General features: G+C 42.9%; 1 protein-coding gene across 2 annotated transcripts in view; it reads left to right on the forward strand.

Moving 5' to 3' along the window:
• Positions 1 to 26,774, forward strand: part of REPS2 (RALBP1 associated Eps domain containing 2) — a 155,954-nt gene that overhangs the window by 107,421 nt on the left and 21,759 nt on the right. For both annotated transcript variants that reach the window (XM_004689887.2, XM_004689888.2), the window contains exons 11-14: positions 29 to 82; positions 4,109 to 4,154; positions 5,697 to 5,833; positions 17,796 to 17,857. In XM_004689887.2, coding sequence (XP_004689944.1) covers positions 29 to 82; positions 4,109 to 4,154; positions 5,697 to 5,833; positions 17,796 to 17,857 — 299 coding nt within the window. The remainder of the gene's footprint in view (positions 1 to 28; positions 83 to 4,108; positions 4,155 to 5,696; positions 5,834 to 17,795; positions 17,858 to 26,774) is intronic.

The raw sequence follows: 26,774 nt of genomic DNA on the forward strand, positions 1-26,774 counted from the left end.
TCTTGTTCTTTCAAAACAAAACTGCTAGTTTTGAAAAGTACTACAGATGAAGCCTTACCAAAGGACATATCCAAGGATTCAGGTAGGAGAAAACCATTTTTAGTATATTTTGTATGCAATTATTTCCAATTAAAAAACACAGTTTTCAGTATGAAAACCAGTACATCTGTGATAGTTTTACTCTAAATATTTTGTATTTTATTATTTTGTATTTTTTATTATCTCCTACTCTTTTCAGGTAGGAGAAGAGGGAGAGTTTTAAAAATTTCTGAATTTAGATTTCACTGAAAGGCAGTCAGTTTGCATTTAGGATCTTATTGTTACTAAGTGTAAAATCCAGAAGGTTCCAACAACCATCCTGGTTTCTGTGTAAAGAACTGATGGAGGAGATAAGCTAGAAGTCCACAGTTGACATTTTAATTTCTAAAACATTTTATTTCCAGATCTCAAATATTTTTATTATACTTCACTGCCAGGAAGGCAAGCAAATGCGCTTATATTTGTGCTTGGAGTAGATTCCCAGGAGAAAAAGAAAAATTGTGTTCGTTCAGGTTTTTGGAGAGTTGGGACCTTGTTTGTGAAAGGTGGAACTAGCTGGACCCAGGTCTCCCACTCTCCCCATGGTGTCACTGCTCGGCCCAGATGAATCTGGTCAAAAACAAACAGCTAGGGAAGGCATTACTATTTGGAGTTCTGCTTATGAGGACAATAAAAAGTCACTATTTTCTCTTTTATTGTTATTTCTTCTAATATTTAATAAATAAAGCATGGCTGTTTGGTTAGTTAGCTATTATCCCAGGTTTATTTGTTTTAAAGTTGGAACAAAAGAATCAGTTTAACATTGAGGCTTATTCTTTAATAGACAGTATTTCTAAAAGATGAAGTTCATTCAAAGTGTGAAATAGAGGGGTGGAGGGGAAGGGAGGGATGGTAGAGAGAAGCTTCGGCTTCGACATAAACGAGAGTAGAGGATTGCCTTCAGTGACAGGGCCTGAGAATCTGTATTCACAGGCAAGCTCCACCTGCTCCCACTGATTCTGGTATTCTCATGTGCAGCCTGTTCCAGGAACCACCACCTTTCGAAGGCCAGGTTAAGAAGTACAAATTGAGACTGTGGATCAACCATGACTCCAGACGTGTTAGGAATTCCTAAGCTTAGTTTTGACTTTTGAATTTGATTTGGGTTCCTTCCTCAGAGGCAGAAACTCGGTTTGTCTAGGATGGACACCTGAGCGAGGTTCTTTCCACGGGGCCCCCAGCTAAGTGGATGCTGCTAGGCTATGCACAGTTCACATTAGGGTATGAGTATGTAGGCAGAGTTAACTGGGCAAACAGTATTTCCTTTCTCCCTGGGGCTTTAGCTGGGCCATGAGTTACTTTCTGGGGTACGCACTTCAGAAAGACCTCATTTGTTAGAGCCTTTGGGGACCTGTCAAGCCTACTGCCCCACGAAGCTGCATGTATGTAGCTCACAGTCTGCTTGGGAGCCTCTGGTATGGTGTCTGGTGACTTCCTCCCCTGCAGCCTGTTTCTGGAGTGAGGTAAGGGAACCCCTATCCTGAAAGAGCGTTGAATACGCCATCTCCTCGGGGTGTCAGAGTCCCAGTGGGAGGTGCTGCAGTTTTGAGCTGTAGCTTCTGATTGTACGCAGCTGTCCATTCATGTGCCGCAACAGTGTTGTAGGCTGCAAATGGAGTGGGGCCGTGTTATGGGGGGCTGGGTGTGTTTCTGGGTGCATATTATTTCCACGTACCCTCACCTTTTTAACTGTTGAGGAAAAAATATAAGTGGAGTCTAACAGATTTCTTAATTAGCATCAGATTGCAGATTGATCCAGCACATGCACACTGCTTGCCAGTGCTCTCTGGTATCTCTCGTCCTGCTGAGGGCATTAGTCCTGTCTGCCCTCACGCGTAGCATTCACACTGCTGTCGCTGAGTCTGGCAGCTGCCCACGGCCAGTTATCTCCCGTGGGCTCCTGGGGTAGAGCAGTTCTCTTCCACTACCTGCACCCACCTTTACCACCCTTGCCCCTTGCTGTCCCACATTTCTAAGCTTGAAAAATTAGGAGCACTCTGCAACAGTGTTTTTCAATTCTAAATTTCATTTAGCTTTCAAAGTACATTCTCTCACCCATTGCGAACGAGGCCACATTTTTATCATCTTCATTCTGTGGGGAGGGGAGGAAACCGAGGTTCAGAGCAGTAACAGCTGGTGAGTACTGTCGTGGCCAAGTGGAGCACCTCAGCCTCCGCGCTCCCGGCCTGGGCTCCGCTGCCCAGCCATACCCTTTGCCCTATCTCCTGGTCTGTCTATCTCTCACCAGCAGGGCTCACCCCTCCTCCCACACTCATTCCCGCCCCAGCCAAAAGACCAAGATAATGGCAACTGACAAAGGACTTAGCAGCCACCACGGTGGCTCTGCACAGCAGTTAGTAGTTTCACATGGCCAAGACGTATTTCTGAAAGGCAGTGGGGCCTGAGGGAGAAGAGGGCACAGAGCTAGCTGAAGCAGCCTGCTCAGAGGGTGCCCCCCTGTGTGGTGAGTCTGGTCACAAACTGTCCTCCCAGCCCAGGGCAGCCCTCTGGGCTGCAGGTGAGGCCCCCCCCCCCCCCCCCCCCCGCTTTCCCTGGCTGCCTGCTGTCTGTATCCTTGTGGGAGTGGGTGCACAGCACCGGGCAACACGGTGCTTGGGCTCCCCATGCTTTCTGGAAGCTCTGGCAGCGAGTTAATGGAGTGGAGAGATGCCTGTGTTTGCACTAACTCAGATTGGGAGAAGCGGCCCCTTAGCAGCTGGCCTTCGCTGGGCCACTTTGTGCCGGTAAACACTGTGGCACTCCTTCCTGCCTGCCTTGCCTGACGCAGGGGTTTCAGTGCTCACCATAACTTCAGTCTGCTTCATACCAGAGACAGTTTTTAATCTTTAGAGCAGTGTGTAAGAGGATGGCTAATGCAGCAAGAACGTTTCTTTCTGGAAGAATTTGTGCAGACAATACACAAACTCTGTTCTCCTTATTCCTTGTTATCAGCTCTTCTTCATTGACTAAAAAAGAATTTAAGTGCATTGTTTACATAATAATGGCGAGTAGGCCAGAGATGCAGGGATGAGAGGATTCACCAGACAGTAGGGAGCAGAACAGGCAGATGCCCTGAAATCCACTGCTGAGGGGGGAATTGGGCCAGGCAGGAGAGGTCTGCTGCGCCATGTTGGTCAGCTCCTGGCTGGGGATTGAACTCAGGCCATAGAGGTGATAGTGCTAAGCCTGAACTCCTAGGCCACCAGGGAGGCCCTTCTATGATTAAAAATTTGCAGTATTTTCAAAATCTTGGCATAGCTAACAGCCTCTAAATTGTCTTCCATAGAGGACTGAAAACATGAAAAGAGAATTTAATGTTTTTGTAAACGTTTTTAATTACTCCCAGCAACTTAGGCGGGTGAAGTAGGCTCCACTGCTATTGGCAGTGAGCAAGTCAGTTGATGGTTTGTTTGACAAGGAAAAGTCATGTGGTTAACAACATAGTTTACTATTTTCATTCCATAATATTTTCTGCATGATTTGGTCACAGACACGAGATAAGGTCATTTTCTTACAGGAGAATTTGCACACCTTATTTCTACTTACTGGTAGGAGCTGACGTGGGCTGTGCTTCTCTGGTATAGCTCTGTAGAGTTCTTTCCTATCTTCAAGGGAAACTGGTTCCACATCTTATTTTTGACAAAGGAATCAACTGTCACCTGCCTATCATGACAAATTAAGAGACCCTCAAGTGTGACTCCATCATTATATGGCTAGGTAACCCTGGAGAGGGCTGTCTTTTTAGATTCGAATTTCTTCTTAATCAACTTAGATGTGAGAATGTCTTCTTAGGTATTGCTCTGATGAAAGGGAAAATATGTTGCTTTTTCTTTCCTTGTAATTGTGCTTTTAGCTTTGGAGAGAAAACTCTGGAAGTATGAACATGTGGAAACCATCTGGTTCTCCACAAGGATACCTGGCCCTCACGTTTACCTGTCCATGTGTTCTATACCAGCCCAGGTGCTGTATATAAGCCTGTTTACCTGCAGAAATGAAAACCCAAGCAAACAACAACTAATCTTTGTTTCAGCCACTCCCAAGGATTCCAACAGTCTCAAAGGAAGACCAAGATCCAGGTAGTGTCTGATTTCTGTGGTAACGCCCTCTGTGCCCTGTCCCCGACTAGCAGTGCCTCCCCCTCCCCCAGCCAATGCATGGTGTCCTTTTCCTTTACACTTGAAGCTTAGGTAGGATGTGGGTGAGTTCGCTGTCTGCAGGGGACCGACCCAAGCACACAGTTCTCTGGGAACTCGCAGCACCCATGCCTGCCGCTGCTGTGAGTGTGGCTGCCCCGAGTGTGGCTGGTGACAGCCCCATTGAGGGGGTGAGGACTAATGGGGGCAGTGGCTTTGAGGAGAAGAAAATAGGACTAACACACAGCCTGTCCTGCTACGTTCAGTTTTCATGCTCTGCCTTGCCTTTCTTGCCGGTCAGTCACAGGATCACTCCAGAGCGATGTCCATGCTGTTATGGTAGCTTTGTTGAGGCTGCAGCTGTTCATGACAAGTCAAAGCCTTGACTACCATAAAGAAACCTTAAGCAACTTATTCAGGGAAATAAAAACTCTATATCAGGATGAACTTCACCGAGAATTGGAGGCACTTAATGGTAGTTGGTAGACTGATTTTCTGAGTGCCACTGCAATAGGTAAATACGAAGAACAATTTTCTGAGGTGAATGTCTCCAGGACACATCTGTGACTCAGAAGGTCATTTTCTATTTTGACATGAAGTTAGCCAAGAAGCCCAGTAGAACAGATGTACACATCCTCTTCTCAGAAAACCACAATGGGGCCCATCTGCAAACCCATTCCCAAGCAGCAAAGTAATGTGCTGAGTTAAATTGATTTAGAAAATGAGTAGGTCTCTAATAAACAGTTGAGCCACGACTGCCAGAACATTTCTTTCCTGACTCACAGGCAGTGTTGGAACATTTGAAAAATGGAATTCAGGAACAGAAAAAGGCCAGAGTTTGACTGGGACCTGTGTCATTTTCTAGCTGTGTGATCTGTGACGAATTACTTAATTCCTTTTTCTTCAAATGTCATTATTAGAGTTATAATCACAACAGTTGCCTGCCTTGCTGCAGGTTGAGGGAGAAGGTTAAGGTGAGGCTTTTGTTTTGAAGCTTTCCAGAAACTCTGACTGCTTATGTTAGCATACCCTGGACCTCTCAAACTGAGTGGCATGTGTTTTCCTGTCCTGAATTTCATTGTGACATATTCCTTGGACATTTGATTCTTAACTCGCAGCTTATCTGTCCCCATTCTATCTGTGTTGCATGTAAACGGGGAAAGTTCTGCAGTTAGTTAATATCATGAAGCTATTCTATTAAAATACAGAAGCAGAAAAGTTTTATCTGTTATTGTTATGAACGACTTCCCATAGAAATGGAATTGCTCTCAAAGAAAGCTTTCCTTTTGGGTACATTGAGGACTAAGGTATATACTGTGTACAAAGAGTTTAGAGAGATGCTGATTCATTTTTGGGGTTTGGGCATTTACTGCAGATAGTGGCATCCAAGGGGCAATAGAATTTAGGAGTGTTTTCCATTTCTGACCCACTTCAGAGACTGAAGCTTTGCTGTCTCCCTTCTGACCTTCCCTTGTTTCACTGCAGATCTTACTCTAGCACCTCCATAGAAGAGGCCATGAAAAGGGGCGAGGACCCTCCTACCCCCCCACCGCGGCCACAGAAAACCCATTCCAGAGCTTCCTCCTTGGATCTGAATAAAGTCTTCCAGCCCAGTGTGTCAGGTGAAGTGCCCTCTGCACCCCAACCCTTCCCTTTCCTGTCGGGGTTGCTCGAGGGGTATCTGCTGCAAGGGCCTTTGCATCCCGAGAATGTGCAGAGCAGCTGGCCATTTCTGGTCCAGGAGGCCTCTCTGCTGCGCTGGTAATTCTGGGCAGGAGAGGAGCTCCAGGCAGCTGTACATCACGTGTGTCTGGAGCCTTGCCCACGCTTGCTGTGGACCAAGAATTACGGGGTTCTCTACCAAGAGGATAAAACTTTCAGCCCCAGACAACCACCTGAGTGTGATTGGGGTCTTGGTCTTAGCTTTGTGGTAATTTGGATGCAAGATTGCTTTTTGCTGCCATTTTCTTCGATATTTATGCGTTCTGTGATGCTTATGCAGTTCTGTGAAAGATCTCAGTTGCAGCAGCTGGCCAGAGTCATCTGCCGTTTCTCCTTGTGGCAGAGCCTGTGCCTGCGGGGTACATGCTGGTCGGTGCTGGCATCTAAGCCAGGGCTCTTGGGGCGGCTACGCTGGGCTTGCGGGGCCAGCCTTTCTTGAGGCAGCTGCTATACTGGAGTGGGGGAGGTCGTAGGCTGGTGTCTGCCCCTCGATCCTGTGAAGTAGGAGGCGACCTCCTGGGGATCTGTGGGGGAGACGTGTGTTTGTTTGAGTCCTTGGGTACCGCACTGTCCCAAGTGTCGTTTTGGGAGCAGCAGGGGCCTTTCCACGAATGGGGGCATGCAGGATAAATGCAGTCATTTCCTGGAACTGTGCATTTTAGATCAGGCCAGCCTTAGATGCTAGTGATTTGCAGATTATTATCTTTTCGACTAAAGCAAAAAAGACTCTCCTTGGCTCACACATTAGCATGACCCCTGTGTCCCAGCAGAGCTCAGCATGTTTTATTTGTTCTAATAAAGTGCTCTCCTCACAGTAACGTTATAGATTGTTTTTTAATATACTCAAATCTGGAACTCTCTATGAAATTTGATTCTCTGCCATGAGTTCATCAGATAAAAATTGCCTTGGATTTCCCCCCATACTTTGATCCAAATTCTGGCATAAATTTTAGAGTAACTGGTATTTTGGGTTGGGAGTAGCCGTGGATGATGATGCTATAAAAATTTCACATGGTGCATGGATTATGATCTAGAAAATTTTTCTGTGGAACCAAGAAGATTCCAACAACCAGGCAGGTATCTCCGCGGGTTTCCCTTCCAAAGAAAAGCTGGAAACGTGCCGGTGCCCTCAGACCATGGCCGCCTGTGAAGAGGTGCTTGCGGAGGTAAAGGGTGGATGTGGCGTGGCTTTCACAGCAGCTCGTCACCTAGCGGAAGAGCTGAGTGCATTTGGAGTCCAGTTTGGCAGCTTTTGGACTGATTTTCAGTGAGAATTTAACCTTCTACAGCTCGGGTTCCTGGCATGCAGGGCAGCATCAGCACGCCCCAGAGCTGTAAGGGCCAGTGAGGTGAGAAGCATGGCCCAGAGAGCGCCGTGAGCGGCCAGTGGGCACCCCTCCCGTAGAGGCCCTGTCCCGAGGCCTGCATGCGCCAGGGTCTTCACGTCCCCAGTGCGGTCCTCGACCAGCCAGGAAAGGGAGTTTGAGGACGGAACCCCAGACTCAACCACCTCTGGCCCCCACAGGGAAACTGTGTGAGTTACTGTTCTCCATGGCTCCTTGGGAGACTCTCAGAGGAACTGAGCCCCAGATGCCTGCCATGGTTACCCCACTCATGAACACCCCTTTGGCCTTTCTTCCCTTCTGTGCTATCTCACTTTCCTGGTGCAGAGAAAATACCTGTTCCCAAGTCCTGGTTTGCGGGCTGCTTTAGGGAGAAGCTGAGCTACGACAACTGCCTTTCACATCTCTGGTGTCTATGGCACTTCCGGATGAAGAGTGTTTCTGTTTGATAAATGCCAAACAGTACCTGAGATGGCGACATCTGTATTCACAGCCTGCTTGCACTGTCTTCAGTACATGTCTACACAAATGAAATTTTAACGAGCAGTTCCAATCAAGCATTTCTGCAGTATGAAAAGCAGGTGGTGTCATTGCATCTACTTAATTTGTTTCCATGTTGGTTAATTCTCACAGGAAAATACAAAGATCTGTTTAAATTATGGAGAATTTCAGTATATTGCATATCACTACAAATTGCTTATTACAATTCTAGCAAATGAGGAAAGCATGAGGTAGAATATAAACCTATCAGAAAGGGGCACCCAATGAGAACCGTGGTTCTCTCGTGCCCTCACTGCGTATATCTGCGTGTGTCACTGCAGATGACCTGGATCCCACTGTGTTTGCTGTTTTGAGTCCTGTGAGGCCCAGCTAGCCCTACTTCTGTCTCCTCAGAGGCGGTGGCTTCATTTAGTGCCTGCTTGATGTGGTTGGTGCTATGTTGAGATTTTTCTCCCTCTCCCGTCCCTGCTCGCTCTTAACTTCCCCAGGCGCTGCTCTGCTTGCTCCTGTGGGCTCCTCCTTCCTCCTCACCACTGCCCTGTGTCTTCCTTATACCCTCTCTTTGCTTATTGCTCCTTCCAGCCCCCCTTTCTCTCCGTGCCTTCTCTCTGCTTCTGTCTGCTTTCCTCGAGGGGGAGGAGGGCTGCACCCTCACACCTCAGGCTGTGCTGCTGCCATAGAGGCAGAGCTTGTCAGCGACTTACAGATGTCACGTCTTGGTTTTCTCGTCCACTTCCTTTGTTGGGCCCAAATCCTACATGTTGGAGTTACTGAACCGAAGCCCATCGATGTTTGGCGTGTAGGTGTCTCGCCTGCTGCGCGGCTGGCAGAAGACTGTATCCATCACCTCTCCGCACCAACATTATCCTTGCCAGCCTCCGTTCACACTCGTCTTTTGAATCCTTACCAGCCTGACAGGCAAGCGTGCACATCATTACCAGCTACTGATGTTTATTCTTGGTGACACGCCTGCCCAGAGCTCTCGTAGCTTCTGTTGCTATCTCTTTGCCTAGCATAGGGACCATTTGTCTCCTGTTTCCTTTTCCTACCAGGTTCTGGGCCTGTCTTATCTCAACACATGGGAAGGTGAGGGTGGCTGCAGGGGAGGGAACCCGACCGGCGGCCCCACTAAGTCTGTGGCCTTCAGCTCCCAGCACCCCCACTCTTTGCTGGCTTTATCGTGCCAGGCAGCCTGCGTGGGCCACCCTGCTTGTAACAATAGAAGAAAAAGGAAAAGTAAAGAAGGGCAACAAGATGTGACTTGAGTTGACAGGGAAAGTGGAATGGAGAGAAGATGCAAAGAAGCAAGCCAGATAGGAAAATGCAGAACAAGAGGTGTTTGTTCCGGGAGTGCTGGTGTTCATACAGAGGAGCAGCAGCAAGTAGCGGAAAGGCTGCAGGCACCAGAGGGAGGCAAGGCCGCAGGACACGCAGACCTGGTGTCCGTTTGAGCAGGATTTAAGGGAATAGGCATTCGTGTCTGCCAGCTGATGTAGATGGGTAACCTGATATGGCAAAAATAAGCTGATTGAGAATACAAGTCTACAAACAATGAGCAAGGGCAACTGAGGGAGTAAGGGGATGTTGGCTTCACATTTGACAGCCAAAAGGGAGTGTGTCCATGTGGTTTGCAGGCGTGTAGACCGTGCCCGGGTTTGAGGCACAGGCGTCAAGCCTGAAGCATGTGTTTTCAGAAGGAGAAGTGGGAATAGCATGGTCCCTGCGAGTGAAAGAGCTGATCTCAGGGCCTGGCAACTTCTCATGGGCCCACGTAGGCGCTGTGCTGAGAGGAGACAGAGATGAGCAAGCAAGTCTTCAGGTCTGCAAATGCGAAGAATCTAGAGACAGTCAAATCTGGGACTTAGTGGTGCTTCGGTTTTATAACCCTTATTTGTCTTCTCAAAAGCTCTTTTATCACTGAAATTCCTGTCAGAAAATCACACTGTGAAGGCAAAGGCAATATTTTATAGATTCTAACCTCTTTCTCCTCATTAAATGGTGGTTTCTTAAAGTGGCTTTTTTTTTTTCCTTTGGTGAAAGGGATTTTGTCTGCCTGTGTGGAGTGGGGCCTCCTCTCCTTCTGCTGTCGACTCAGACCCCCACCCCCCAAAAGCCATGCCTGAGCTCTCCACGGTGATGGTCAACCACCTTGGCGCTGCCCCTCGCCACAGCAGGCACCAGGCAGAAGGGGCTAAGAGCGTATGGGGGAGATAGCTATGGCTTTGACGCTTCATTGCTTCTACTTAAACCTAACTAGGGAAACTGCATCCTGTGGCTGTAGAAGGCTGCCAGGCGACTGAGAAACACAGCTATGGCAGGGCAGCCATTTTGCAGTGACACCCCTCTTATTGTAAAAGAGGAGAGGTATTGGGGGCCAGCTTTTTCTCATACCCCCTCAGATGGCCGTGTGCATTGAAAGACACATGACCTGACATTTAACAACAATACGACTGTTACGAGGTTTGTGTTTGAATACTATGAAACAACATAATTCTCAGTAAGTCCTTGAGTTCCTTTATTTGAGTTTATGGAATTATATGAAAACCAGAATTGATGTGACCAGGAAAGGTGTCTTATTCTTTTAATCAATATTTACTGAGCGCTTGACACTGGGGAGAATTTCAAGAGGAATATGGATATGACCCCAAATTGCCGATCAGGATTCTAATTGCATGTGAGAAAGGTAACTGAGCCAGGATGCCTTTTATGAGGGTGCTCTGTGTAGTGGTGCAAGTGCACACAGCTACTGAACTAAACTGTGAGGGGTGGATATGATTTTTTTTTTAAGATTTATTTATTTGTGCCTTTAAGAACTGGTGAGTGTATTCACCAGACAGTGTGGCGAGCAGAACAGGTGGATCTACTGAAATACACTGCTGAGGGGGGGCAGCAGGCAAGACAGGAGAGGTCTGCTGTGCCACATGGGTCAGCCCCCCAGCCAGGGATTGAACTTGCGTTGCTGTCACTGCCTATAGCTTACAGGTACTGTGTCTTTAACCTCTGGGCCCCCAGGGAGGTCCTGAAGTTTTGAATCTTGAGGAACTGCATTTTATCACCTTTTTTCTTTTGCTGTTTTATCTTAGAAATCTGCCTAACCTAACATCTTAAAGATTTTTTCCTAAAAGCGTTATAATGTTAGCTCATATACTTACATCTGTAATCTGTCGTAATTTAACTTTTGTATGTAGTATGAGGTAATCCTGTAAGTTCATGTCTTTAGTAGCGGATACCCAGTTGTCCCGGGACTACTCCTTGAAGATACTCTTCTTCCCTATGGAGTTGTCCTGGCACCTTTGTCGAAAATCTCTGGACTGTAAAAATATGGTTTATTTCTGGCGCCACCGTTCTGCTCTGTTGATCTCTATGTCTATTCTCATGTTGATCTATATGTCTATTCACTGAATATTTTTCAAAGTGGGGGAGCCACAGGTGGTCTTAGGAAGAGGTGATTGTGACACAGGAGTGGGACACTTGCAGATAGTGTCTAGTGGTTGCTTACCTCGTTTTGTGTGAATAGCATATCCACAAGCTGCCTTGCTGGACACAGTATTTTCTTGCTTTGGACCTTCTGCGCTTCTCCCCTAAATCTAGAGTAACCCCCATTGAGCTGCTTACCGTCTCAGTACCCCGTTTCACTCTTGCCTCTTCCTGGCCTATAGGTTTGAAATGTTTCAGTGACCTTGCAGTCCTGCTGATACCATTTCCTTCTCTAGGCCTTCATTTTCTCATTTGCAAAGTGACAGAATTGACTCTAACTTCATTAGTTTTTCATTAATATTTTCTCTGTTGAACAATTCCATGGCGTGTTAAAGTTCATTGCTTTAAGCTGGTTGTAAAAATGGTTCTGTTTAGCAGAGAATTCAATGTGCTTGTATTTGGCAGGGGCCAAGAGGGGGGTCATCATATCAGGAGATCCCAGCAGCTATTGTGGGCAGGGTACTCCTGCAGAACATCTGCTCAAGTGCATGGGCGTGCACAACACACATACCAGCGTGGGGTCAGCTGGGCGACTGGGGCGCAAGCATAGGCTCATACGTGCTTTTGTGATTAGAAGGGAGACCAGGAAAGAACCATGTTTATTACAAAGAAATACCAATTTTTATGAACTTGCCAAGAACTGGAATGGGCCCTACTGATGAAATCCTTGAAGCTTCACATATGGCTAACTCTCGAGTTGATTGATTCTTAGAGGGGAGGTCCCACTGGCAGGCTCCTTTCAACCTTTCCATTCTTCAGCGTCCCCCCCACCCCCTGGAATTTGAATGCTTTTATTTTCTTCATAAAATATTCCTCGTTTGGGGAGATGGGACCCTTTCCACAGCTGAAGTGATTCCAAGTTTCACTCCCCTAAGGTCAGCTTTCTGTTCCTTGGAGCTTTCTGTTACCACATGTGCTGCTTTATTTCCACTCAGTAAGTTGGAACATGTTTTCATTTAGTCATTGATTTGAGGCTTTGTAAAAATCTAGAGGAGTTTAGTAAATAGACAGTAATATCTGTGAGTTGCCTGGTAATTTCTAAGCATAATGAAGTAAAAAGATTAAAAAGAATAGTGTGACATTAGAGATCAGTGTCTGAATATGCACATCTTCAATAAATATAATAAACACTGAACATTACTACTGTTTCTTTTTTTTTTTTTTAAATTTAGGATCAATGGCAATTTCTTTTCATGAACTTTTAGATCTTTTTCAAGATTTGGGTATTCATTATTTTACCCCAGCTTAACACTTGTAAGACATTTTTGATTTGACAAAGCTTTACTCTTCTCTAGTGTCCTGCCTTCTTAAATCAACTGTAAAACTTTGGGAGGAAACTTCTAGTAGCTTTATGGGTATGGCTACTTTAAAAAAAAAGTGCTCACCTCCCTTCCCCTTCTGGGAAGGCGGTTGTTGCAATCAACAGGTGTGCTGTTATCTTTTTGCCTGTGTACACTAGATTGTTCAGCCAAAGTACTTTTTCAATTTTGCTTTACATGAAGGTGTACTTTTTCGTTTTCTGTTGATGAGCACATGTGGGATAAAATACATAAATTCAATTTAAATTGGTCACATTTGATTGAAGTCATTGAAAATGTGATAAGCGGAGCTATTTTACTGAATCCAGTTCTAGTTATTTTACCCACTGTGTGAGTGCTACCAAACACTAGGTGGTATGCCTAGGTGTTCTGAGAGACAAAAGGTTAATTAGAAGTAAAATCAGTAGAATGAAGCTGGATTAATATTTTCCACAATGAATACAGGTACAGGATCATAAACACTTGGAAGAGAGATTTCAGCAACAGCCCACCCCCCCCCCCAAAAAAAAGCACGAACTAAAGGCTATGTATATATGTATTGTTTTACATCATTCTTCATTTTGTACATTTTCCCTCTCAGTTGTAATCCCCATGGGCTTTCCACCACCACTTCACCCATGTGCCATCACCATAGTCCCGTGTGCTCTTCCCGCTCCAGCTTTTATCCTGTTCTCCTCTCCATCCCTGTAGAATATCTCTGGTTTATGTTTGTTGATTTTTGTTTTTACTTTATTACAATTCTCTCCCCCCACTTCCCTGACCCCTTACATGCCTGCTATGAGTGAACCATCAGGTACTTTTTTTCTTTCTGCCTTATTTCACTAAGCATGATCCCTTACAGCTTCATCCACGTTGCTGCAAATGGCATGAGTTTGTCCTTTTTGATGGCAGAGTATTATTCCACTATGTATGTGGACCACATCTTCTTGATCCAGTCATCTATTTTTGGGCGTTTGGGTTGACTCCACATCTTCCCTATTTTAAATAGAGCAGCAGTAAACATGGGGGTGCAGAAGTCCTTTTGAATTAATGTTTTTGTGTCCTAGAGGCCATTTTATGAAACAATGTAGAACAGAGGGAAAACCTGAGGTTTTTGCACACTTTCCACTCCAACTGTGTCCTTCTGGAAGCTGTGTGTACACGCAGGCCAAGTCCCCAAATTTCTTACTGCACTCCAGATCCAGACTGAAATGAATGGGTACTCTTAGTTGACTGAGGTTAAATGGAAATGATTTGTGGAACGAGGGAAGATTCTGGAAGTGAATAACCAGCTGACATTTTGCTATGGTGGAGGTAAAGGCCCAGGCAGGGCTCCATGCTGAACTGAGAGGGCAAACTGAAGTCTGGGTTGTTCATCCACAGCCATTGAAAATCCTCAAGACTTGGGGGAAAGTGCTCTGTCACTGTATTTTAAAATGTTGATTATTTTGCTTTCTTTCTTATTTTAAAGGTAACACATTTTTATCACCTTTTCTTGACTTTTTAATTTTAGTTGTCATCTGTTTCCCTACCCCCAACATCCTTTGCCTTTTCCACCTTGCCAGTATAGTTATAATTTGGCTAATATTAGCATTTAGAGTTTGTTATTTTTGTTATGGAAACTGTATAGTAAATTAATGGCTGGCACACATTTTCATTTGACTTGTACTGAATAATCAGTCCATTTCTTCTCAATGGGTTATTTTAGACTCCCCCAGTTTTCTAAAGTTTCTCTTGTGAAATTCTGACACATGAGATATTAGTTTCATCTCTTTGAAGAAATCTGAAGTGATTGTATCTTTGTGCCTGGTACATCATTTTGATCACGACACCTACCTGTCACCCAGGGGTTCTCTTGTTTCTGCCATGGTTCATCTCTCTTATCCTCTGTCTCATGTCCCATGCTCTTTCTTACCGTTTTTTTTTCCCCCAAAGAGGACATCATTTCATAGATTTCTTAGAAGCATGCATGGACCTTCATTTGAGATCCTAAATGTTGAAAAATATTCTTCATTCGGCTAGCAGTGTTTTCTTTATAATTCTGGTGCATTGTTTCAGTAAATTCTAGCTTCCAGTGGTATATTAAGAAGGCTGAAACCATGTGGACTCCTGATCTTTTGTATGTGACAAAAAGATCTTCTGTCCTGCCCCCTGCTGGTAATTTGTGGAATCTTCTAACTCTGGTTTTTTGAAATTTTTGTCATGTGCCTTGCCACACATCTGCTTTTTTTCCATTTTCTTGGGTACTCATTGAACCCTTTTAATTTAGGAACACACTTGTAGGAAATTTTCTTCAACTCTTTAAGTTCCTGTTATTTTTCATATATATTTTTGTTGAACTTATTTGGCTATTACCACCCACTTTCTAGAAGATTTCCTCAGATTATCATCGAATCTGTCTTTCTATGAAGCTTACCCTTTCTCTGCCATGGTTATAATTTACAAGTACTCTTTTTAATTTTTTTTAAAAGACTGATTATTTATTCATATGGGACTGGGGTACAGGCCAGAGATGCGGAGGGTGAGAGGATTCACCAGAGACAGAGTAGGGAGCAGAACAGGCAGATCGACGAAGTACACTGCTGAGGGGAGCAGTGGGCGGGTCAGGAGAGGTCTGCCTCGCCATGTGAATCTCCTCCGGGGCAGGTGGGGATCGAACTCATGCGGAAGTGACTTAAGCTTCTTAGTGCTGTGCTTTAACCTGCTACACCACCAGGGAGGACCACTCTTTTTAATTTTTTAAAATGTTCTCTCAATAACATCCCATTATTTTCTCTTTCAAATAGCATCTCCTCTCTTACTAAGGTTTCCCCTTAGGGCCTCCCTGGTGGCACAAGCAGTTAAGTCTAGCACCACGAAGGGATCTGCAGCCACTGCAACACAAGGTAGATCCCTGGCCAGAGAGTGACCCATAGGACGCAGCAGACCTCTCCTGTCTCCCTGCTGCTCCCCTCAGCAGTTTATTTTAGTCAGTCTGCCTGTTTTGCTCCCCACTCTGTCTCTGGTGAATCCTCTCACCACCCCCACTGCACCTCTGCCTGTGTCTCAGTTCTTTTGTACATAAATAAATAAATCTTTTTTTTTTTTTTAAAAGATTTTCCTTTAGTTTCATTGCTTAATGAACTCCACTTCATTATCTGTCTCCTCAATAGAATAAAGGTTTCATAAAGGTAAACCTTTATTTCCTATTTTCTTTTTTACTGATATTCCCCCCAGCACCTCAAATACACAGTAAATATTTAAATATTCTTGGAATAAACAGAATGATCATTTCAATGATAATAATACACTTTAAATTTTTTTCTCCTAGAATGTGATCTGTTGACTTGAGGGTAATGTTTTCTATTTTTAATGCTCTAGGATAGGTTAGAGAATTTTCTGCAGATACTTAGTAATACTTTACCAACTGGATTATTTAAGAATGAGTCTTTGAAGGATTGATTTGGAATATGTGAATACATAGGTGGACTTGTCAAATGTTGGCTTCATGGTAGAATGTTCTGGCAGGGAGGATCTCCATCTTATATTGCTGTCTGAATCTTATTTGCTGACTGGTCCAGTTTTACTCCATCGTGGCTAGAAGCAGAACTTAATTTGATTAAATGGCTTACCATTTTCTACTCCTCTTTTGTAAATAAAGTGTTATTTGTAACACTGTTTTGGTGCAAGGCCTTTCCCATAAAAGTGTTCATGGATCTGGTTTGTTGGTTTTATTTCTTTTTGTTTTTAAAGTACCTGGTGATTTAAGTGCCCAGTCTATGAGAACTATGGAGTGAAGATCCTGAGATGAATAACTCTGGAGACTTTTGTCATTCTCTGCTTGTAATGAAAGGCCATTGTAGGTCTTGGGCCTCTGGAATTTTGACCCACTGATGTGTTTCATAAATTTAAAGATATTTTTTAAAGTTTTGCATAGAGGGACTGGAGTGCAGGCCAGAGGTGCATAGGGTGAGAGGGTTCTCTGGAGACAGAGTGGGGTGCAGAATGGGTGGATCTACTGAAATCCACTGCTGAGGGGAGAAGCGGGGAAACAGGAGAGGTCTGCTGCACCCTGAGGGTCACTCCCTTCCTGGTTGGGGATTGAATTCAGGTCTGTAGTGATGATAGTGCTGAGACTTAGCCCCTAGGCCAAGTCTTTCCATGAAAGAGGGATGGAGAGAAATCATTGATGGGCCCACATGGTTTATTGTGAGTACTGGCTCAGGATGAAATTATTCTGAGTTACTTTTGTAAAGCACCCTGAACTCCATCTTCTTGCTTGTCTGATCCTGCTAGGTTAAATCAAAATTGATTTGCAAAACCTTTCATGTTCTTGACACTTTGCTATTATTTATTTTTAAGTTACAGAAAATTTTCCAAATATTAGCACACATATTACAATTTTGCAAATAAACTATAGAATTATATAGATCATGGTGTATTTTTGTTAGAAGTTTCTAAAGAATGTGGTTTAAGTTGCTAGTGTGTGATAATAAATGTATTTCTTGTGTGTGGTGTTAAACTTTATTTATAATTCCATACCAGTTGTTTATTTTCATTATTAATTTACAATTCTGATGTTCTTAGCTTAATTCAAGTTTTTTCTTTATCTCCCAGAGTTAAAAAAAAAAATTGAACTAAAACTTTATTTCAAGGGATCATTCAAACGGGGCCAGGATTTTTAGAAACAACTTTAGTTTCCTGATAAAGGAATCAGTGAGAAAAGGAAACTGAACACTTCGAAGACTCCCTAAATAACATTTTGTCCATCACTACTGCTTTCCCTACTGCTCCCACTCCATTCACTTATAGGATTGTTGAGCTGCCTCATTGGGATTCTGGCACCCTTAGTTTTTGGACTCTCCTCACTGAGCCAGTGAGCAGTGTGATAGCCAGGAGGTCAGGAGAAAGGAGAGAGAAGCCTAGGGCCTAACACTATTTGAATCAAAATGGTTAACTTCATAGTAGTGGGGAATTGACTGTCTTTCCTGTGGTGGATTCCAGTGTTTTGGTCAATGGGCATCTCTCTCTCCCTTGTTCATATTCTCTTAATGATGACAGCCTACATCAATATTTAAATTTTGGGTAGAATGAACATAAAATAATTGGAGACAATGTATATTCCTTTTTCAAAATGAAACCTTCCAGTGGATTTAGAAAACTTATGCATGTTAATTTCTACTGCTATTCCTAGCTAATAGGTGGAAGGGTGTTTTCTTTCACTTTGTTTTGGTTCTCCTTAACAATATGCTTTTTCATTTTAGCTACTAAGTCAGGATTGTTACCTCCTCCGCCTGCACTCCCGCCAAGACCCTGTCCATCACAGGTAAGAAACAGATGTTGATTTTCTAAACTCTTTGGTAGTAAGGAAGTTGTCCTACCACTGTGCTTCCTTTGCAAGGGCTGATTGCCACAGAACTGTCTGGTCAGATGCCCAAGATGATGTCTGGATACAGAGAGCAGAGAGTGGTTGACTTCCTTATACTCTAGCCAGGCCCCTAACGTCATGTGGAAAAGGGAAAATTCCCTTAATAAGCAACCAAGAAAATGTCCTAGGTGATTTTTCCTGTAGAGAATTGCATGGGATTTTCTTTCAGAGAAAGGACTAGAAGGGACATTTCTCCAAGTGAGGGGAGGGAATGTAATTTTTCTGTGAAGTATATGTAGTCTGGGTGCGTATGTTTTGAACAGTGTTTTAGGAGCTGTGCTAATTCCGCATAAACTGAAAACAGGTGGTCATCAACATGGGCTTAGTGCTGTTGCGGTCGCGCTCAGATAGTACTGTTGCTGAGTTATGGGCTTCCTACCAGGCATGTGTTGAGGTGCGACTACCATGACACCAGTTTGTGAGAAAAGAGAGGAACTTTATGCTGAGTCAGTTGGCAAAGAGACAGGAGATAAACCGAAGTCTGACTCTCTTATTAAGAAAAGGAATGAAGTTATATATACATTTTTGGGAACTGGGTTGAGATCAAAAGGAGTTAAGTTTTATTGGCTAAAGAATGAACGAAAGGCAAACCAACATGGACTGGGGTGAAGTTTATTGGCTAGTCACAGGGCACTTCTGACACGAAGAAGCATGAAGAGGCCTTTCTTCAGATCACTGGAGTTTTGCACTTCTGTTGGGGGGCCCTGCCTCTGGGTGCCCCCCCCCCCCCCGCCTCTGGGTGCCTCCTCCCCTGGCTTTGCAGCCTCTTGGCTCTGGCCAGCTGGCTTGGATGCAGCTCAAGGTTAGTCCCTTCTGCTCTCTCAGACTGTAAACAAGGCCCAGGTTCTGCTGTCTGTGAAAGCAGACCTCAGTGAAAGCTAGAGGAGTTTGTATTCTTATGTGTTCTGGGTTTGAGAGAAATTTAACCATTTAACCCTGGTACAGTATTTCCCTTGGAACTAGACAGGAACAGTGGGAGCAGGAGAGTGTCACCCAAACCAGTGCTAATATATTCTGTCTTGCACACGTACTATGCCCTTAATCATTAACATTTCCTGTGGCATTGTAAACAGGACACAAGCAGCAATCTGGTGCGTGGTGACGGGCGCAGCAGAGCCTTCCTTTCAGTACTTGTTTCTGAGGGAACCTGTCTGTAAGAAGACCCTCTGACTTTTGGCAGAAGACCTGGCGATTCTCTCTGAGCAGTCCAGCTCTGCCTCACTGTCCTGGGTGCACAGTACAGTCACGTGTAGTGCGTCTCAGGCATTGCCTCGTCCCGAGGCAGCTTCTGACATGTACTTCTACTTCTTGTACCTAACTATGTGGCCTTTAGTGTCCACTCAACCTAGAGATGCAAATACTGCAAGGAATTGGCTTCTTACTTCAACCTAAAGGTACAGACATGTGCAAACCCCTTGTCAATACCCCAGCACTGACACTTGATACTCTTTTTTAGTGGATGAGGATATTGAGGCATGCCGGGGTTAAGCAAGCTGGCCAAGGTGACATACCAGCTCCCCAACCGGGGCCTGTCTCCAGCTCGCTCTTGCTCTGTCGTGCTTGCAGTTAAGGCTCTCCCCACGCGCCCCTGAGGAACAGCTGCATGGGAGGAGGCTCCTGACTTGGACCTTCTGCAAGTCCGAATTTTGTCACAACAGAATCGAGCTAGGTTGGGGGTGGGGGGGTGAGTCAGCCATCTGGATGGAAATGGGGTTGACCTGTCTTACTTTCTGCAGTGTCTGTGGCAGAATTACTTTCTGCTCATGAAATGCTCTCCACCTCTTGGCAGTCCCCATCTGAGCTGCTTGAGGTGGGCTTCCTGCCTGCTAGGGGACTGAGTGACCAGGATCTGACGGGGACTGGAAATTCCTAAGTCAAGGTTACTGAATGGGACTCCTGTGTCAATCAGCCAGGTTTCCTGTCACGACGGTGTAAGCAGTGGGTTCAGCACTCAGCTCAAGCCTCTGTCTCAGCCCGTTAACTATGGAGATTCAAATGACAAGAATAGTGTGTGAGAAATGCTGGCAGAAAACCCCTAAGCCACTCCCTTCCCCGACTAGTCCCCCTTCTGCCAACTGTAGGTGGGACAGACAGATACCACCTAGGAGGCCCTAGGTAAAGAGCAGGATGGTATGTAGTCTTTGTGCCACGTCAGATTCCCCATATTGGCCCCAGGAGATGCTCAACTCGCCTTCTGCATGGCTATATGCTGCATGATATATGCTGTTCTTTCCCGAGCTGCTCATGATGAAGTAGTCTTCTGGGAGCTATGAACAGAGCTCTGTGGTAAGACACATTTGCAGGCTGCTGCCTCTGGACCCCTCTGGGAGAGTCCCAGTGCATTTGAACCCATTAAAGGCTTTGAAGTCTCCTAGTTAAGAAACCTGGTCAATTTTGTCAAAATTGGCAATTTCCTAGCTTGTGTGACCATCGCTTTATTCATAAAATACCTATTAATATCCAGAGGGCTTAGTGCCTAGGAAACAGGATCACGTACCAGCCTGAAGATTTTGGGCTTTGGTAAAATATTTACATACCTTCATCACCTGTCACCTCGTCTCTACCTTGTGTGACTGAAGTTAAATTTTTATTTTATGCCAGTAGTTTTCTCTAGAAGAGTTGAAAATTAAAGTTTCCTGCACCTTAGCTTAGGATTTCAAATTGTCATCACTTGATGTGTTTTTTTTCCCTTTGTTTTTCTATTCCTTCTTGCTTACTCTCTCATGAAGTCATTTTGCTACCTCCCAACACGTCTTAGAGAACTTGAACACTCAATTCTTTTTTAATGTTCTTTGGCATATGTAGACAACCAGCCTGACCTTAGAAAAAAGATATTTTAATGATAATACTATCTTTTATGAGGCTTAAACTGTAGTCCAGGCCCGAAACCAGGACTAGGTTTAGTTGAAATTATTATATTTATTACTGATTCTGAGAAGATAGTAAGATAATTTTGGATTTAAAACTTTCATATTCATTAACATGATAAATGGCTGAAGCTAGATTGTTAATAAACCAGAAAATATTTTATTTCCTAAAAAGGAACACTAGTTTAATAACTATGGTCAATCAGTGATTTATTGAAATGTGGGTTTTAAGTATGTAAGTGAACAGAATTTGTTCAGATATATGCACCAAGATACATATAGGTTATTTCTTTGTACATCTAACGTGCATCTCTGCTTTTCTCAAGTCAGAGATGAGGTTGAGGTTTTCAGCATAAAAGGCAGCGCGGCTGCCCCTGCTTGTCCTGAGTACTGCTGTGACGTGAGCATCTGGATTAAGTTATACAAACGGCGCCCTGCAGTTAGGAAGAGGAATACATGCAAAGAAACAGGTCTTTTTCATACCGGAGGAAGCTTATGAAGTGAGCCCAGTAGGCTGTGCCACCCACCCCCCTTCTTTCCCTGTGGAGAGCCCTGGGGGCCAGGGCATGGCATTTTGGCTTCAGTCTAAAGAGGTGACACATTTTTTAAAAAGTGTTTGATACTATAAATGACTAAAAACCAATTAGAGGTCACTTTCACTGGAGAATGCAGGTTGGTGAAAGTTACTGGCTCTCTGTTAGAGTGCACACACAGAGTAAAACGCCATTCACAGAGTTAGTGCTTGCCCAGGAGGGCAGGTCTTTGCCAAGGGCCCATTTGGTGCTTTATTAGCTAATCTCTTTAATAGAGACAAGTCATGCCAACTTACTCTCTTCTTCTTCTTCTTCTTTTTTTTTAAGATTTATTTATGCAAACAGAACTGGGGTACAGGCCAGAGGTGCAGGGTGGTGAGAGGATTCACCAGAGACAGAGTGGGGAGCAGAACAGGCAGATTGTCAAAGTACACTGCCGAGGGGAGCAGCGGGCGGGTCAGGAGAGGTCTGCCGCACCCTGGGGGTCACCTCCAGGGTGGGGAATCGAACTCATGCTGAAGTGGCTTTAGCTTCTCAGTGCTGTGCTTTAACCCGCTGCGCCACCAGGGAGGACCTCATGCCAACTTTCTTAAGGGAAATGCGATAGAGCAACAGCTTCTGTGATTATCTATACTTAATATAGTTTTTTTTTTTTTTTGACACTATTACTACCACTTTGGATGAATTGGGGCTCTCGTAGACTAAAGTGCTAAGAATTTTTCCATTTACACTGCTAATTTCTCACCATATAAGTGAGAAATTATACACTGGCAGTGCCACGAGCACTGATCCAGCCCTGGGGGATGAGAGCACTTTGGAAGAAGCCATTTGTTCGTGTCTTTGTGTTTAGAGAGACCAAGTTTAGAGAAGGACTCCCATGAAGTCCCATGGGAGGGCTAACGTAGCCCATGAAAAGAGAACTTGTTACGGTGTGGATGAAAATGGACGTTCACTAAACATTCTGTGGTAATCATGTCACACTGTATGTACAGCAAGTCGTGCTGCACCTGAATCTTCAACAGAATGATGTGTCAGTTACATCCCAGTAGAACTGGAACAAAAAGTAGGGATCCAAAATTAATTAATACAGTAACTTTTCACTCTAAGAAACTGTCAGAAGAAAAGCAAGCTAAACCCAAAGCCAACAGAAGGAAATAATAGAGAGTAGAGAGAAATGAAAACGAGAGTAGAAAACAGTAGAGAAATCATGAAACCAAAGTTGGCTTTTTTAAAAATCATAAAATCAATAAGCCTTTAATGAGGCCAACAAAGAATATAAGTTTGTGTTACCTCTTGTCGAAATAGGTCTTTCTTTTAATTTAAACTTAGGTTCTGATAAATGAATCTCTTGCTATAGATAACATTGTTTTGAATTTAGCAAGGTTGAGTATTCAAGGAAAATGGACCTGTTTTGTGTAAGATTTTCCCCCTATATTGACTTTGGCAGGACATTTTACTGTATGTTCCCTAGTTGTAGAATTGGTTCATGACTCAGAGTTGACCATAGTTTCAGGTTGATGTAGCGTGAAGAAACACTTGTGGTTTGGAGCAACCTCTGTTGATTGAATCTCAAGAGTTCTGCAAGTTCTCTTTTAAGGATTTATTAAAGTAATTTGAAAATGATTATTCTTGAATAGTTGGCACTGAATGAGAAATTCAAAAGGCAAAGACAATGGCTAGAGTGATAAGTTCAAGGAGAAGAGAGAGTGGGAAATAGTGATGAAATACTGGCATTGGAATAGAGGAGAAAAGATTCAGTATAAATCCCCTTCTCTAAAAGGAGCACTCAGAGTTTTGCCAGCTGTCAACAAATGCCATTAAACTTCATCCCAAGAACTATTTAAAAAGAGAGGAAAAGTTCTATAGTAACATTTATTTTAGTAGTATTGATTAAAAAAAAAAAAAAGCCAATGGACAAATATCCATCGGGAAGGCTTTGGTTAAGAATATTGTATATACACCAAATAGAATATCAGCAGCCTTATGCATGAAAAATAATAGAAAAGAATGATGACATCCAATGCAGAAATGTTTCCTGATTTCATTACATGAAAGTATGCAGAAGACTTTTGACAGTAGTGTTCTGCTCACTGAAGGTGATCTGGAAGGTTTGTGGTACACAGGCATTGGCCCTTTACTGTGGCTTAGATTTTGAATAACTTACTGACCATTAGTTTAGGGGTCTAAAGGCGTCACCTAAGTATTTAATTATAATTACCTATCTCATATATGATAACTTGTTTGTAGAATATAGTCTCTATTCTGGAGAGACTTACATGAGTAGTATGTGTGTGAATTGAGGTACCCATAAAAGGGTTCCAGACATTTCATTTCAGTCAAGTGTTCTTTGGAGGTAGACTGCAAAGCAGTTGGCAGACTTTTAAAGGAAAAAAAAAATACGACAGCTATAATTTTAAAATGCACTCACTTCTACTCCACAATTTTATAGGAATAAAATTCAAAGCTTTGTAAGTATAAAATGAACTTTGGGAGCTACTTTTAAAAAGCCATGTTCTCAGAACTTGTACTAAGACACTCAATATTGCATAACCCTATAGTTAAACTCTAGCAATTATGAAGCTCAAATAAACAATTTACTGAAATATGTTATCTAGGAGTGTTTTTTACCTGTCTTCTCTGCATAGTAAACTCATATTACTCTTTCTCCTCAATGGCAATTTTACTGTGTGTAAAATTCTGGGTTGAAGATTATTTTTCCTCAGCATTTTGAGTGTATTACCACCTCCTCCTTGGGCATTTATGGTAGTTGCTGCTGAGAATGTTGTTGTCAGTCTGTCTTTTCTGTAGGGTGCTTTTAAAACTTTATTTTTAATATTCTGTTTCAATTTCACTGTGATGTGACTGGGCATTACTTGAAATTTACTCCTGGGGTATGTATTTTCCATCTCGAAAATCATGACGAACTTTAGAATACTCCTTGTCATATCTCTGCAGGTTTTCTTTCTGCACTGATTTTTTTTTTCTATTTTCTTCTTAAACTTGCAAATAGCTATGTTTATATACCTGTCAACACATCTTGTATCTCTCATCTGTTATATCATGATCTCTCTAGACTAGTTCTGGGTGAAATCATCTTCCAAATAATTATTATTTTTAACAAGATTTATTTATTATGTATGCATACAGAATTGCGGTATAGGCCAGAGTTGCAGGGGCAGTGAGAGGGTTCACCAGAGATACAGTGGGGAGCAGGACAGGTAGATCGATGAAGTACACTGCTGAGGGGAGCAGCAGGGAGACAGGAGAGGTCTGCTGTGCCCTGTGGGGCACTTCCCATCCAGGGATTGAACTCGCACTGAAGTGGCTGATATCAGCTTCATAGTGCTGTGCTTTAACCCATTGCACCACCAGAGAGGACCATCCAAATTATTTTGTATAATTATTTTTGAGTGTGATTCCAGGTTTTATACTCCATTCTTTTTTTTTTTTAATATCAGTATGCTCTTGTTTCATTTTTCCCAATTTCTGTTTCATACTCTCCTTTTAAAGGATTCATTCCCTATATTTTTAAACTAAAACCTCAACAGAATTTCAGAAATTTTCACATACTTAAGACATCTATATAATAATTGCTATGAGCAAAAATGATAATTCACAAGCATGCATCACTGATTACTGCTAGTGAAATTCATTTTGAAATGTGAGGAGACCCAAACACCATACTAACCTTTCGGTGTAGCTGGACCCTTAAAAATTCTTTTTCCTACCACTGTCCCATTCTTCCTTCCCTTTCCCTCTTAACCCCAGATACCTGACTTTATTAGTGTCTGCTATTTTTTTTTATAACAGTTTATTTTTACATTATTTTGTACTTTTTTTTTTCCATCTCAATTGTAATCCCTGCAGGTTTCCCATCACCAAGTCACCCGTGTGCCATCACCATAGTCCCATGCACTTCCCTCCCCACCCCCCGTTTTTGATTCCATCCCCCACGCCACCCCCACAAAATGTCTCTGGTATATGGCTGTTTGTGTCTGCTAATTTTTATAGGTATTTTGTTAAATTATCTGTAATCTAAATATTTAATATTTTTCATTCTGATTTTACTACACATAGTCCCACAAACTCTTTCCATTTTGCTGTAAATATCAACATTCTCCTTTTGACCAAATAGCCATTCCGTAGTGTGGCTAGACCACACCTTCTTAATGTAGTCCTCTGTCAGCGGGCGCTTGGGTTGTTTTCACGTCCTAGCTATTGTCAATAATGTGAAAATAACATTAAACATGGTAGAACATATAGTTTTTGGGGTTAATGGTTTCATGTTCCTTGGATAGATACCCAAGATTGGGGTTGCTGGGTCATAAAGTATTTCCATGTTTAGTGTTTGAAAGTAAATCCAAATTGCTCTCCACAATGGCTGTACCAGGTTACATTTTCGCCAGCAGTATAATGGGGTGCCTCTTACTCTGCATACTCTCTAGTACTTGTGGTTGAGGGTCTTTTCAATATGTGCCATTCTCACAGGTGTGAGCTATCTCATTGTGGTTTTGACCATGTCCCTGATTAAAAGCTATAATGAACATTTTCTCATATATCTGTGGCCTTCTGAATTTTATCTATGGTAAATTGTTTGTATTTTCTTACCTTTTGTTAATTTATTGTTGTTCTTGTTCAACAGTATAAATTTTCTTGTCAGTTGTGTGATGTGTAAATATTTTTTTTCCATTTAGGGGAATCTCTCTTTAACCTGCTTATATTCCCTTTTACTGTGTAAACCCCTTTTAATTTGAAATAATCCCAGTTGTTTAATCTTGATATTACTTCCCTTGTTATAGAGGCAAGTTTACAGAAACATCTTTATTAGTAACATCATGAAACATATCACCAAGTTTTCCCTAACATTTTATTGTTGCAGATCTTTAATCTGTTTTGAACGTAGTTTTGTTCATGGAGAGTGATACAGTTTCATTCTTTCACATTGGTGGTCCAATTTTTCCAGCACCATTTGTTAAAAAGACTCCTTTCCCCATTTTATGGTTGTGTCTACTTTATCATGAGTTAAGTATTGATATATACCTGGATCTTTTTTCTAGACTTTTCAGTTCTATTACACTGATCCATATATATATTTTTTAATGCTAATGCCATGTTTTCATTAGTGTTGCGTTATAGTATAGAGTCTGGTTATGTGGTAGTTCTATTTCTCTTCTTTTCCCTCAGAATTTCTTTTGCTATTCAAGATCTTTTATGGTTACATATAAATAAATGGCTATATATAATTTGTTTTTGTTCAGTTTCTTTAAAGAATATTGGTATTTTGATAGGGATTGCATCACATTTATATATAGATTTTTGGAAGAATAGTCATTTTAACTATATTGATTCTCGCATCTATGAACATGGAATGTCTTTCCATCTCCATATGTTGCAATGTATATCTTTTTTTTTTTT

Source organism: Condylura cristata, unplaced genomic scaffold, assembly GCF_000260355.1.
Source record: "Condylura cristata isolate star-nosed mole 26May11 unplaced genomic scaffold, ConCri1.0 scaffold00027, whole genome shotgun sequence".
NCBI lineage: Eukaryota > Metazoa > Chordata > Mammalia > Eulipotyphla > Talpidae > Condylura > Condylura cristata.